General features: G+C 35.0%; 1 protein-coding gene across 1 annotated transcript in view; it reads left to right on the forward strand.

The window, feature by feature from the left end:
• LOC129260953 (CREB-regulated transcription coactivator 1-like) overlaps window positions 1-13,557 on the forward strand; it is a 30,755-nt gene extending 17,198 nt beyond the window's left edge. Inside the window, exons 4-10 of the mRNA XM_054898968.2 lie at window positions 1,392-1,444; window positions 2,542-2,770; window positions 4,538-4,663; window positions 5,088-5,393; window positions 7,651-8,007; window positions 9,082-9,232; window positions 9,845-13,557. Of these exons, the coding sequence (XP_054754943.2) occupies window positions 1,392-1,444; window positions 2,542-2,770; window positions 4,538-4,663; window positions 5,088-5,393; window positions 7,651-8,007; window positions 9,082-9,232; window positions 9,845-10,059 (1,437 nt within the window). The 3' untranslated portion in view covers window positions 10,060-13,557. The remainder of the gene's footprint in view (window positions 1-1,391; window positions 1,445-2,541; window positions 2,771-4,537; window positions 4,664-5,087; window positions 5,394-7,650; window positions 8,008-9,081; window positions 9,233-9,844) is intronic.
• The last annotated feature ends 1,984 nt before the right edge of the window (window positions 13,558-15,541 follow it).

A 15,541-nucleotide genomic window follows, 5' to 3' on the forward strand; every position in this document is an offset into this window, starting at 1 on the left:
CACACTTTGCATTCGAATCCCGCTTTTGTTCTGTGAGTCGTGTTCGTATAAGCAAAGCATAAGCAAAGGGTTGTGCATACAAAATAAAGCAATTGCTAAGGCATGTTCTTTTGCTTGGCTAGCTATTGCTACTTTTTATGCATTTGACTCATTGTCTAAGGAAAAAATGTTACATAAGAGAAGTGGTTTATTTTGCATTGCCATGTCAGGAAACCCTTTGCATACGAGTCCTACCTTTCTTCTGTGAGTCATGTTCGCACCAGTGTGATGTCGTTGTTGTTCAAACAACTAGCATTTGCTTTTTGAAGGCAGGGAAAGGGTTAAGCAATTGCTTGGGTTTTGTCAAGCTCCGTTAGAGCAGCTGTAGCATTTGCTTGATCAAGACATTCACATTTTGTAAACATATTTATACATGTATGTGAAAGAGAACCCAAGGTGTACAGTAGCCTACGTGAACATCTTTTCTTCCTAGTAATTGCAAACAATGCCAAGTATAAAAATTGATTAATTAGAAACAAGTTTGAGGAATATTTAGACACCACGTCTAAGAAAAATTTTACTTGAGAGAAGCGATATATTTTGCACTGACATGTTAGGAAACCTTTGCATATGGGTCTCGCCTTTGTTCGATGAGTCGTGTTTGCACCAGCAATTACTTGCTGAAGACAAGAAAAAGTTTTAAGCACAAGCAAAAGGTATATGTATATGAAATAAAGCAATTGCTGAGAAATGATTGTTTGCTTGGCTAGCAATTGCTTGCCACCAATATGCATCTGACCTTTTGTTATAACTAGTAAGAACATTTTTTTATCATTCGCACATGTTTCTTAAGGATATTATGATATGCCATATTTTTATTGGCCTTATATTAGTAACTATAAACCTAATGTTAACTCCAATTCTAGGTAAGATGATTCAAGAACAACAGAATGATATCAATTTAAAATATTGACTCAGATTAAACTATTTAAAAATACTTTCTTTTGATCTTAAAGAATGAGACTTTCAGATTATTATTTTTTGATTATGATTCAAATGTTGATACCACTTTCAGGTATCAGAATGGATTTTAAAAGAAAATCTTATCTTAACCAATCACTTTACGATTCATTTTTCATAGCTCACAACAATAAATGGTGGCAGCAGTGGGATGAAACATGTTCTTAGGAGCTACACAAGGATTTATCATGTCAGCTACGCAAGGATATGTAATGTAGTACAAGAAACAGTCACCAGTCGTGTGCAAATATAGGAAACTTACAAACAACTTTATGAAAAAACCCACCTGGTTGGATTTATCATGAGTGCATTGATCATCTTTTGCTTATTGAATCTATGAATAAACATTACACTAATAAATGTAAACCATTGATTTTGTGTTTTAAACCCAGGCACATCAATCGCTTCAATCCAGACCTAGATCATGTGAAGTACCTGGTATTAAGTAAGTTTTTTTTTTCATGCATTTCTAACCTACAATTTCTAAAGTTCAGGGGTCATACTATACATAAATATTATGCCTGGTTAATATTTTTCAAGTGATTGGAAATAAATAAATATGAATAGTTCTACTTCAATAAATATCTTCCCAATTTCTATACTGATATAAAATATGTTGCCAGTTACAGTCATGACAAAGTATATTCATTACACAAAAAACATTTATATCACAGAAAATATGTCAACTTAATTTGGTGATATAATTTTGTGCCTTTGCAATCCTTGACAGTCTTTTGAAACCAAAGCCGTTCTTCGGCCATTACATTTGTTGTATTGCAATGGAAGGGATCGTTAGCATGATAAGCACTGTATTCAGATTAATAAAGTGTGAGGTATAAAATTTAGTTTCAGATTCAAATTTGCCAATGTTAGTCATCTTTATTTAATTTAAATATTTATCCTTCTAATACCTTCATATCCTCAAAACAATCATGTCTTTTATAGTATTGTCTACCTATTCATGCATGTATGAAATATCCATTCACATTCTTACTGATGTAAAATCTCAATTTGCAATTATGCTTAGATATGAATTTCCTCACCTATTGGTCTATCAAAATGACTTATTTGCACCCAGTAGTAGAACTGGGTAAAAAAAAAACAAGGGCAAATCTGTGATTTCATAATGAAAGAGGGAGAGGGTGGAAAACATTATTTAGTTTTGTTTGGGGAAAGAATTTGGATATGCAAAAAAGTTCACATAGCCAAAAGGTACATAATTGTTGCCAAAGAAAGAATGTCAAGTAATTATGTCCATCTTCACTTCCCACAAACGGAACTGCTTCTTGTTACGGGGGAGGGGGGTTAAATAGATTTTATCCTTTGCCTCTTCTTACCAAAGCCGGATATGTTTCCAAGTTAGACACATACAGTCTGGAATTTTTCCATGAATATATATTACAAATTTTTTTTAACACTTTCAAAGGATTTGAGGCATTGTCTAATTGTAATTGAATCAAACTAACCAGAAATCTTTTCCAAAGAATAGTCATTACAACAATACTTCAATAATATTTGTTCCTTTTTTTCTCTCTCTTTTAGTATTTGTCCATCAGCGGAGCAACCATCAGAGGCAAGCAACCCGATACCTATTTCAAGTAACACTGGATCTTTACCGGACCTCACCAACCTTCACATCCCCTCTCCGCTCCCAACGCCCTTAGATCCTGAGGATCAAGCGTACAATCACAGCGGTAGTGCTACAAACCTCTCACAAAGCATGCCATCGGGAGGCCATCTTGGTGTCATTGGTAACCATACATTACCACAGGTGAGTTGAAGGATGTGCTTATACTTGAGTTGCAAAGTGAGTGTATTGAAATGTGAAAATCTGTTAGAACATGCTAAAAATGTACAATCTGGAGAGGAAGGTGTCGGTAAGTTAGATAAGGTATTAAGAGAGCCATCATTGCGTATCATCATAGATGACATGTGCAAGCTGTCAAATGAGAGGTATTGTTGCTCACTTGTGCATTTTAAGGTTTATTTCCAATTCGTCCATTTGCCAACTCGTCAACTATCATTAGGTCTACAATCAGTTTCGTCCAATATCCACATGGTCTAATTGCCAATTCGTCCATTCACCATTTCGTATGATAACCAGTTGGTCCAATAGCCATTTAGCCATGGTCTAATTCGATAAGAGTTAAATTGGCAAAAAGAAAATGGATATTAGACCAACTGGTTATTAGACGAAATGGTCATAGACGAACTGGTGATTAGACGAAGTGATGATTGGACCAAATGGTTGTTAGACGAAATGTTGATGGATGGAATGACATAAGACTGAATGAAAGTAGAACATGTGGTGAGTGGACGAGTTAGCAGTAGACGAATTGGCAATTTACTCATTTTTTACTACCATATGAATTGTGTTTGATCAGTACATGTTTCAAATCACCTATCCTACCTCAACCCCACCCATAAATGGATTTGCAACATACCCATTCCGTCTCCTGTTGTGGTTGGTTTATCATGACAACTTCTTCCACTTGTGCCAAGATCTGAGGGCATTTGTGGTATACATGAGTCAGTCCAAAGCTGTTCATTTGATGCATGGCTTGTTCTGCACTCGGTACTAATCTACGCAAGTTAAAGCCCCATTTTGAATCTTGGTAAATTTTCTGAAAGTATGTGTCACTGTTCTAGTTCATCGCTACATTATATAAATGCGTTTGTTCTAAAAATGTGGATGACATGAACAAAATTAAAAACAGGTTTCATTAGATGTATTTTATGATTTTACAGGTTATGTGTTTAAAGTGTAGTATATGCCTGATAAAAATAAAGTTACAGTGTATCCAGGTAAATTTATTTTGGGGTTTGTTATATAAATATGCTTCTAAATTATGGAATGGGCTGAAATTTTTGGGTATTATCTTTGTGTGTGGGGTTTTGGTATTTGATTACTAACTATGTAAGATAAGTGCTGAAATGTCCTTTTAAGAACTAATATAGTGAAGAAAAAAAAATCAAAATTCACAATTGTACAAAGAATCAATGGCTATGAGAAAGATAGGAATTGGATAAGATTAGAATGTTAGGTGGTATGCATGTATAATTCCCTTTACCAAAGCCTAAAACAGGCTTAATGGTGCAATTCATTAGTACCATTAGTTCCTTTTAAAAATCAATGAAACATATAATATGTTTGATAACAAATAAATGGTTTAAATAAAGCCCAGCACTCTTACAGGGAAGCCGAAAGATCACTTTGGTCAGCCAAACTATATTTCATCCGGGTCTTTCTACTGCCAAGAGTTTGGCTGGGCAAAAGTTTCTCACCACCATCATAATTTGGGCTGGCTAAAACACCTTGTGCCATGTACGTGTGATCTTGGATTTAGGTTTCCAAAATGCTTGTGTGTGCCCTTTCCCACCACAGTAAGTCTGGCCCTGGTCTAACATGAAACACCTCTTATTGCCTGGTCCATATTCTGGGCCAGTCTTAATGATCTTGATAGGAAAGGGTTAATAAATCACAATGTGCAATCTAACATAGTGGGCAAACTGATGAGCATTCTTGTGTGTGTATCAGGTTACTACACACAGTCCACAGGTTAGTCCTCAGATGAGCCCTCAACCTCAAAGAAGACAAGTGATGAGTAATCCGGGTAGTCCCGTTGTCCTTAATCAAAGAAGACATTTATCACCTAGTCCACAGGTATGTAGCATTCTTACCAAAAGCCCATCCCCGCACTAACTAAATCACCTAGTCCACAGGGACCCAGCATTCTAAACCAAAATCCATTCCCACACTAACTAAGTCACCAAGTCCACAGCAACACAGCATTTTTACCAAAAGCCCATCCCACACTTAAGAAATCACTTAGTCCACAGGGACGTAGCACTGTAACCAAAAGCCCATCCAATACTAACTCTTGATTATTAAGTTAACTAGTTGCAAGTTATGGAAACAAGGAGATAATATAGGAAAGTGTTACAGCAACTATTGAAGGAAGAGATGAAATGGTGTTTATTTTGCAACATAATATAGAAAATTGGAGTTAGCCTATAGGGGTTTCAAGAAGTGTATCAGTAGAAGTTTTGATGGAAATGTCAGTTTTGATTGACCATCTTTTTAACAGGGTATCCCATTAGACCAGACCCCCAGCATAGTGGTTGATCACCATCAAGAGCAACCTAATCACCATTCACAACAACAAGTTACGCAGGTAGCCCAACAGGTTGCCCAGCAACAACAGCAGCAGCAGCAACAACAGCAGCAGCAATCACAACAACAGCAACAACAAATGGCAAACCAAGGTAATATATTCCATCAACAATCACAGCAACAACAACAGCAATCCCAACAGCAGCCACATCACCATTCAAATCCAGCGAGTCCGCAGCACAACGTTCCTCCTAGCCTCACATTAGACATGTCACAAATGGTAAGTCACCAATTACAATTTCAAACATTTATTTCAAAATGCAGGTTAAAATCTGTCAGCATTTCTACGCGCCTTGACAGACATCAGATCAATTATTCAAACCATTTTTTTTTCGCAATTTGAAATTATTTATGAAGCGCAGGTATGCATTTCAGAAACTTTTTATTTTTAAGAAAAAAAACAGGTGGTTTAGATCACTTCGTAAAATCATGAGTATCCTGCGTATAGACTTTAGTGACATGGTTTAAAAGTTTGTAAAATCATTTACTGCATAGATATCAAGAACTTTGATCTGAAATTTGGTAATTCTGTATAGTTAATGATGGGTTTTTAGATTATGCAATAAAAACTAAGCTTACACTGGTTTGTAAAAATCACTGATGAAGTTTGACCCAAAGTATCACCATAATTGCTCAGATATTTATTGTAATTTGTTGTAAATGTCATTTTATTTCATTAGCCTTAACTTCCATTCAATCTCATAAGCATGTAATTATAAAAACCAACAGACATTCCCCCCCCCCCCCCCCGAATAGTTGGGTCTCTCTTGAAGAGCTTTTATTTGATATGATAAAAAAAGAAGTAATTCTAGAGTGTACAAAAGAGGAAGGAAGTACATGTAGTAGGCTATTCACATGTGGTGTTTGTAAAGACAATAATACAAACAGTCAGTTTCATCATTGAGGTTGATATTTGATGAACATATTTTAAGTCCAGTCTTTCTATCGAAATTAATATTAATGTTCTGAGATAGTACATGTAGATAGGAAGTTGTTTTGGTTTTGATTGTACCCAACAATGTAATAAATGATAAAGTGATTATAAAATGAAGAACAGGAAACAAACGATGTTGACTTTCATTTCTCATTCAATTCAAGTAATTTACAAACAGTTTAAATTTGAGATTCATTACATTGGACCTATACTAATTAAACAAGAATAGACAACATTGAATTTTTTAAGGATATTTAAAAAAAATAACCTTCATTATCCTGTTGACTAGGTGTTGACATATAAGGGCTATATTACTTAAAGGGATGGCCCAGGCTGGAAATATTCATATCTCAATAAATAGAATAAAATTCACAGAGCAAATGCTGAAAATTTTATCAAAATCGGATAACAAATAACAAAGTTATTGAAATTTAAAATTGTGCATTATTGTGGTGAAACAGTTCTAGGCATGTCTTGGTGAATATTCATTAGGTGGGCTGATGATGTCATATCCCCACTTGTTCTTTTGTATTTTATTATATGAATTTAGGTTTATTAAAACAAATTCTACCAAGAACTAAAACAATTGGATTGGCAACTGATTAAGTGCATTAGTTATTTATTGCCACAACTTATTTTCATCATAATGGAGACACATCATTTACACATGTATGAAAAAATGAAACATTTATGGTTTCATGTAATAACATTAGAAAAAGGAAAGTGGAGATGTGACATCATCAGCCCACCTAATGAATATTCATGAATATGTGCATATAACTGTTTTCACAAAATATTGATAAACTTTAAAATTCAATAACTTTGTTATTTGTTATCTGATTTTGATGAAATTTTCAGCATTTTGCTTTGTGAATTTTACTCTATTATTTAGATATAGATATTTTCAGCCCGGACCATCCCTTTAATATAGTTGTGAATGTTCTTCAAGAGACCATCCATCTTTAAATTAAGATAAATGCTCATAAAAGGCTCAACAGTCCTTCCTGATGAGTCTTAACTACATAACTTCCTTTGGGAGGTATCCTGGGGTGTGTATTACAAAGACTAATGATTATCATATATATGATATGTTTGATGTATTGCACATAGTTATCAATATAATCGATCATAAAAATATGCCTTATGATTTGTTCTGCTTTGTGATACCTGCCCTTTGAAACACATCCTCTTAACTTAATTGACTCACAGTGTATGTTTCACTAAACTTCTTTTTATATTTCATCCAGCTAATGTGTCTCACATGCAGCTTTCACATTCATTTTTTTAAACATTTGGTTTTCATCTCTCCTCTTCGATGCATTTCTGCATTCTTAAAATAATATTTTTATGACTTGCTTGGACTAACATCGAATAACAACACGTTCCTATTTTGTTAGCTTCAGTTGTCAAATACTTTGTATTATTTTTCAATGATTAGAAACGATTGTATAGCAGTGAGATTTGGTAATAAATTCAATTCAGATTGAAATTAAGTTTGTAATATTATTGGTATTAATGATATCTTTGTCCCTTGTCTTTTTAGGCTGTATTACAGGCTCAGATGCAGCATTATAGAGACAAAGGACAGTTTATGGGTTCTAACGTATCCTGTTCCTCACCAACTTCACCTGTATCCAATCCTAACAATTCTCCTCTACCATCTCCTGGTGGCTCCATGCCGGTTGGATCTTGTTCTCCTGGCTCCACATCACCGGTTCCAGGTAACATGGGTCTATTCAGTGATGCTTATTACCAACAGCAGCAGACCAATGCTCTACAGTACAAGTTTGAGCAGTTCAACATGATGCAGAACTCAGAACAGAAGCAGAGAACGACGTCAACGCCGACGTCACCGACGTTTGTTCTCTCGCAGAATGAACACGACATGCATTCGGGTTTGGTGAGTTTACTTCACATTTTCATCATGACCCAAGTCTTTTGGTCTTCATATCAATGAGTAAAGAAGTAGAAAAACACAGCAATTTCAATTAATAAAGACAGCCTAAAGACCACCACACACATTAAGACCCGACTGGTCTTCGATAGGTCTGCGACTGAATGAGGGGAGATGAATCGCAAGGTAGTCATAAGCCTCGACACCGCACACCTTGCGATCCGACAACCCTTCTGTCAGCTACTCACGCGCTTTTTGCTTTTTGTGTATGCACGTTGCATATAATATACGCGTCGCAACTCTGCTGTCTGATAAGCTGGATGTTGGAATAAGCTTGCTATCAAGTTATAAGGATTTGCAATTTGTCTGTGACCGGTCTGCGACTCTCAAGCTGACAAAAGCTGTGACGTCACATTTCCCTTCTCTCAGTCGCAGACCAGTCATAGACCAGTCGGTCGCAAGGTGTGCAGTGGCCTTAACTCTCTACCTTTGAAGTATTTTGTTAGTTTTGGTAAATGCCCATATTGAGTACTTGTTATTTAAAAAAAAAACAGTTTTGCTTTTACTGTGTGCTTTCAGAAACAAAATGAGATAATAAAGGATTTATGGTGGCAGCGGTGGGATAATATCACAATGGATTATTTCATCTTAATGAATATGATTTCAGCAACAGGGTTTCAACCCAGCCTGTGATGTCAAGCCAAGGACTCTATATTAGAGATATATTGCAAGATAAATCAAGATTATTTCTTTTTCTTCAGTACTGTTACCCAAATAATCTGTGATTGTAATTGCTCAATGTTCATGTATTTTATGCTTTCATTTTCAATTCAGATGAAATAGTGTGGTTTTATCTGAAGAGATGTTGAGTAGTCATACTAATTACTCAAACAACATGAAGATTTTATAGGGGTTAGAGAAATTCAGCTTTTGAGCAAACTTTCACTCCCTTGCTTATTTCCTGACTGCTTGATGATATAGTACTGTACCATAATCATGAATAGAATATTTTTTCTGTCTGAAATGTGTCATTGAAGCTGTGGGTTTGTGTAAGATATTGTCTAATCTTTTGTCTTACAGGGTCTTTCATATGGTGCTGTGTACAGCCACAATCTAGGGGGTAGCCAAGAATTAATTCACCATGGGAGACCACCTCCATCTTATCAGCAAACTCTTATGCAAATCCCTCAGCACTCGCATCCCAGCAATATTCCAGATATTATATTCACAGGTAAAAAGCACAAAACAACTTCATACACATCTAGCAATTTCTTGGAAGTTTTTTTTTCTCAGGATTTAAAAAGGAAGGGAAATCGTGTAATGTGTCAACTTTTTTATGGAAAGTCATAGAAATAATTGTCACAACAGAATGTTGTGTACCAAGATATAAAAAATTGCCACATGATTATAATTTTTTGCATGGTCAGCCCCCCTCCCCCATATCTTTCATCATTTTCGTAAAACCATGTTGAGATATTCGTTTGTTTGAATGTTCTGCAAGAGCAGTATGCATTTTGTTGTAGAATATAGCTTGGGGGATATGGTTTGGGGTATCAAAGAATTCAATTTTTAATTCCCAGAGGCTGATACATCCATTTTACTGTCACAAGTAATTAAAACAATGAAAATATATTTTAATTCTCAGTTTACCACTTTAAATCAGTAAGAAGGTCCTTTATGCTCAAATGAAGTTTATGGAAATATAAAAAAAGTGAATTTAATACGGAGAAGTTTGAATGACTTTACCAATATTATGTTGATCCTCCTGAAAAATATATTTGACCAAATTGAAGTAGCCCGAGATGCTCCTTTTGTTATTTGTGTTTTTTTATATCTTTGCCAGGTGCAGGAGAGTCACCGCCAAGACAAGAGTTAGCTCGTGAAATCAGCAACGCAATGGCAAGTGTAGACAGTAACTTTGAGCATGATCTTTTGTTTTCGACGGACTCATTGAACGTTGATCCTCTTGACCTTGAACACCTTCAGATGCTCTCAGACAATGACATAGTAGCTGACCAAGCCACAGAGGATTCTTTCAGACAGGATCACCGGCTCTAGCCATCAACAGCCCGATGAACGATCCAATCCTCCCCTTACGGGATGCCGTTCCGCGATGAGTGTCATTGTTGGGTCGCTGGTGGTGTGTCTGACAAGGATTGCGAGCACCAGACTCGCTTGTGTGTGCGTAGAAATGACTTCATTGGTTGTATCCAAGCTGCAGAGCCAGTGCCGTGATGCACAGATTGATTTATTGAGCAATGGATGCTGCAGAGCCATGGGAGAGTGCTGATTTCATTTATGATTAATAGATGCTGGTGTGTGAAAAATCATCAAGGAGACAGTGGATGTGCTGCTTATCCTCATACAGAAGACAACAAAAAAAGGGGCAACGTGGAAAGGAGCAATTAAATCACGCTAACATGTTGGTAGTTGTCAAGTCATTTGGAGAGAAAAAAAATTAGAAGGTAGACCATGAAATGGATATTAAGTGATGTTGTATCTTGAATGCCATATTCTGTTGTTTTTTAAGGAATTAATTGAGAATAAAATAACATATTTGGTAGACTGTGCGGGAAAAATACAGCTCTCTGTGATGTAAAAATATTGTCCCAAATTTAGGTACCGTATGGGGGCAGGAAGTTTTCATGAAGCTGCTTGTTGAATTACAAATAGCCTTTTGAACAACTGGAATGACATGAGAAAGCATTCTTTTATCCCAATCACAAAGTAAGTACCTGTTTTCACTTGCTAGGCTTCAAGCTTCATCAAACCGTCGTCTTAGAGGGCGCAGTTGCTGCTGCTGCATAGCGAGCCATTAGAATGGGATCGTTCTTCGTTCTCTATGTATAGGGGGTTCTCTGTTGCTGTGGGTAACCTCCCTAATCCATCTGGAGCAAGTATGGAACTTTCTTTCCAATACATGGATTTGTTAAGAGCAACATGACCTCTAATAGCAGCCTTGCAAGTGAAAGCTTGTAACAAAACAAGTTGATTGTGACTGTTTCATGTGCTGGATGGGACACCAAAATTATCTCTTTTTTTTACATCATGGGAGTAATGGGAATTCCACGTAAAATCTTTACAAATAACAAACTGCTTTAAAATGTACAGAAGCCAAAAAAAGTGCCATTGACTTGACAAGATCACAAGATATTTTATCTCGCTATGTCAACATAGCAGGATACGCGGTGGACATATCTTGCCATGTCAATATAAAAGTTTTTATAAACCATCTTGGCAAGATAACTATCTCACCATGTCAACATACGACTGTTCATATGTCAACATGGCACAACAAAATGTCTTGCCATCTCATCAAATTGATGGCACTTAAAAGCTTCCGTAGAATTTCATCCAAATTATTAACAGCTTTATGAACCAGGATTCTGGTCAGACTCATCTTCAAGTTTAGTCCCCAAGTAAATGACCATTTGGGTATAATGTATATCAAATTCATTTTCTCAGACTAATAACATAACAGATTATCACATATCCATCTTATATACTTTTATACTTTTTTGTGTGAATTTCAAAAGTGTTATTCAACTTGGTTGTAGTGTATATGATGGGATAATAAATTCTTTATGGATATTGCAAATGAACTTTTCCAATGTTTTCATCACATTTAGTTCATAATAATTTACAACAGGTTCAACACCAATTCAGTCTGTTTGTATCGTTGGGAATACTTTCATCCTATTTTGATGACAGAAAGAGCAGATTTCAGAGAATGCTTCTAATAGAAGGGCCCTTTCTGTTGTGGAAAGTCCAACTGTGATATTAAAAAAGGATCTGAATGTGGCATTCTGATTGAAAACTTGTAAAGAGTTTGTGATGGTCTGTACTGTTTAAATCATTCTATTCAAACTCTTTGATTAATGTTTGTTTATTGTTTTGTTTATTGTGAGTATTGTATGAAACCGAAGGTTGGCGGGTAATGTTATCTATTATGTAAAGAGATGAGTGCAATTGTACATTCCAGAAGCACATGTGTAAAACATCAAAATAAGCTGTTGAAGCGATATTTCCCTAACTTTGCTGCATTTTTTAGTTGATTTTTATTTGAGCTGCATTTCCAGTATTGCTACATTATCAATCAATTTCAATTTGCCACCATTAATAGATATTCACTAGTTATTGACACAACACAATCAAATGAAGGTATTTTATATATATAGAGAGAGAAAGAAGCACTTTTTAAGATGTATATCCTAATTCCACTTTACTGGTTCATAAATCTCAGCATTGTTTGAACTATGAAACAACCAAGTTTAACATATATATCTGTTTTTATTGAATTGAATTTGTTTTTAAGCAATCTAAGCATGGATAGTTGTTCATCAATGAAAACAAAAGAGATATCGACACTGAAAATTTATCCCTGTAAATTTGAAATGAATAAAGACAATTTAAGAAAAGAAATCAAATGTCCAATCGCCTACTTGAGATTAAGCGATGACATCATCAGTTTACTTTTATAACACTCAAGCCTGTTTTCTGAACTTTGCTTCAAAATAAACCCTGGTCTAAAGTTGTGGTTTAACTATGAAAAGCCAATTGTGGCAAAAAGAATGTAAAAAGACTGTAGATCAATAGTACATTTCAATGCCAGTTTCAAAGCTTATCTATGCAAGGATAAATAACAATGTCACAAATTGAAGGTCAAATATTTAATTTGACTGTATGATTAGTCTATATACTTCTTCTCTATCGTATGTTTAAATGCGTTAACATTGGTGTATCAGTGTAAGTTGGCAGGTGTGTTGAATGACCAGAGGAAAGAAATCCAATATGTCATTCGTGGCTCAGTAACACAAAAGTATCTATTACTTGTAACTTGTAGGCAGGGTGCGACATAAGCGCTTGCCCGATTGCCCGGGGCAAGTAAAAGTTAGAGTCGGGCAAGTGTTTTGAAGTAAAGACAAAAACTACTTGCCCGAATTTGGCAAGCAAAATTCTCACTGTGAAATGAAATTTTACAAAGTTTCCCCATACTTCACATGCAAGAATAAAGAAGAGAGAGAGATCAAAAAACAAAGTTAACAACTGCCCTCAATTCAAATTGCAAGCCAGTTTGCGACATTTTTTGTGATCTACACACAAAAACACACACACAGAGTCAGCATACATACATGTGGCTGGTGCGTGCAGCCTGTGTGCGCAGGCATGCATGGATCTCCATGATGCTGTGCACACCTGTACTATCCCCAATCAAACTCCGAATCAAAGTGAACAAGCTCACATGAAAAATACTTTTTCCAACAAAATAATCACAAAATCGGCGGGAAATTTTTTATACTTATATGGATTCTCAGATTACTGATTTAGTGATGTGATCGGAGGAGCAAGTTATTGAGTTTTCATTACTAGTTTCAGCCGTTGATTTGAGTGTTGTTGTGATCGGTGTAGTGGGAAGAAAGATGCGTGCAAGTCCACGATGCCGCGATGATTCATTTGATTTTTAAGTTTGTCAATGTTTCTCTGTGAAATTTTATTCATTTCTAAAACGTTTATTTTTCCAACAATTTTCAAAATATATTTTAAACACATATCAGCAAGATTTTTGTTAGATGATTGCATTTTTGTTTTGTTTCAAATTTGAGCTTTCTTCTTCTTTCTTTGTTTCTTTTTCTTCCTTCGACCTTCCGTAAGTAATCCTTACTTGCTACCTTCCTTCATTCCTTCTTTCTTTCTTCCTTTCTTTCTTTCTTCCTTCTTTTCTTTCCTTTCTTTCTTTCTATCCTTTCTTCTATCTTTCCCGCTTGCCTTTTTTGTTCCATCTATCTTTCTTTTCAATCTTTCCTAGCTTTCTTTTCTGATCTTTTTTCTCTCTTTGTTCATTTTTCTCTTTCCTTCATTTTCTTACATGTACTTTCCTTCTTTTTTAATATTTCTTCATTTTTTCTTTCCTCTATTTTTTCTTTGCTTCCTTCTCCCTTCCTGACCTTTTCCTTTTTTCTTTCTTTCCTTCCATTATTTTTCTTTTTTTATTCTCTCTTCACGTCATTCTTTTCATCCTTTCCATCTTTATTTTCTTCTTTCCTTCTCTTTTTCCTTATTCTTTCTCTCCTTTTTTGCTATTTCCTTCCTGTTTTCTTTCTTTCTTTTCGTACTTCTTTCTTTTCTTTCTTTCAAAAAAATGAAGGAAATCTTTTTTCCTTCATTCTCTCTTTCATTCCTTTTTCTTACGTTCTTTCCCCCTTTTTTATTTCTTTCCATTCTTTCTTGTTCTTTTCTTTCCCTTTTTCTTTATTACTTCAAAAGAATGAAGGAAACCTTTTTTTCTTTCCTATATTCTTTCTTTTTTCTCCATTCATCTCTTGTTTTTCATTTTTTTTCTCTCCGTCAATCTTTCCTTCAATCCCACTTTTTCAAACATGGATTCAAACCTTATTTTACATTATAAAATTAAAATAATATTTTATATAATAAGATACAAAAAAGTGAATGTGTATCTTCATCAGTTCACTATTTTTAATACCAACCAGGATGTGATAAAGCTGTTTTGTGAAATTAAAAGAAACCTTCAAACTGTCATAACTTTGTAAGTTTGTATCCGATTTTTATTTATTTTCACCGTTATGCTAGTATGATTTTCCTATTTTCATTCAAATCCACCTTTTGATTATGTGGACTTGCCCTTTTATTCTTATTCTTTAACCCTTCCCTTTAACATGTAACAGTGTTGTCTTAAACTATTCTTATCTAATCTCTTGGTTTTTGCTGCAAAAAAATGTTTGTCCCAGTCAGGAACGATGTATTGTTTTTACATGTTTCCGTATAACCCACACAGAAATTTAAAGCTACAGTACCCTCTATCTAGTCACTAGTTACCTGGATAATTTGATAAGCTTGTAATAGGCATGCTAAGAATAATTAATCAATGTTGTAGAGAGTATGTAATTTTCATTTTCAAATATTTAAGTGAACCATCAGCTATTTACAAGCTTGGAGCATGCCTAGATTTCTGTCAGGGTAAGATCCATATTTGCTTTTAATATACAGATGAATGAAGCAATATGTAGTCATACTACCAGACATCCATCGATGAGCAATTGGAATGTGTGTCACACATAGAAAATTCATGGTGTCGTATTTTAGTGAACATCAATTAGAATGGTTCTCATTTATATGAGCATGCAACAATACCCTCAATCATGTTGATGAAAAAATCTCAAACGAGTTATATCATGTAAAAAATGTAGCAACGTGAGCTCTAGAATAAGCTCAATTATCCTGCTTTCTATTCTAATGTTTTGAATAACAAACTTTTACAAGCCTCTGTGTTGTAATTCTTAGTATGTTTTACTGCGATGTAATATGTCTGCCAAACACTTAGATTCCAGCATACCCATGCTACATATTTTGCAGTCTACAAAGCTTTACATATTTATTGCCAGCCAACTAAAATTAACAATAAGTTATTGGTTCTGTCTTAAAACGATCTAAAAACACATTTGCACTGTAGAAACATATGATAAGTCATCTGTAAACAAAACTTTTTTAGTAATTAATTTACATGTAGGCATTATTTACATCA

This window comes from Lytechinus pictus, unplaced genomic scaffold, assembly GCF_037042905.1.
Source record: "Lytechinus pictus isolate F3 Inbred unplaced genomic scaffold, Lp3.0 scaffold_19, whole genome shotgun sequence".
NCBI classification, from domain to species: Eukaryota; Metazoa; Echinodermata; class Echinoidea; order Temnopleuroida; family Toxopneustidae; genus Lytechinus; species Lytechinus pictus.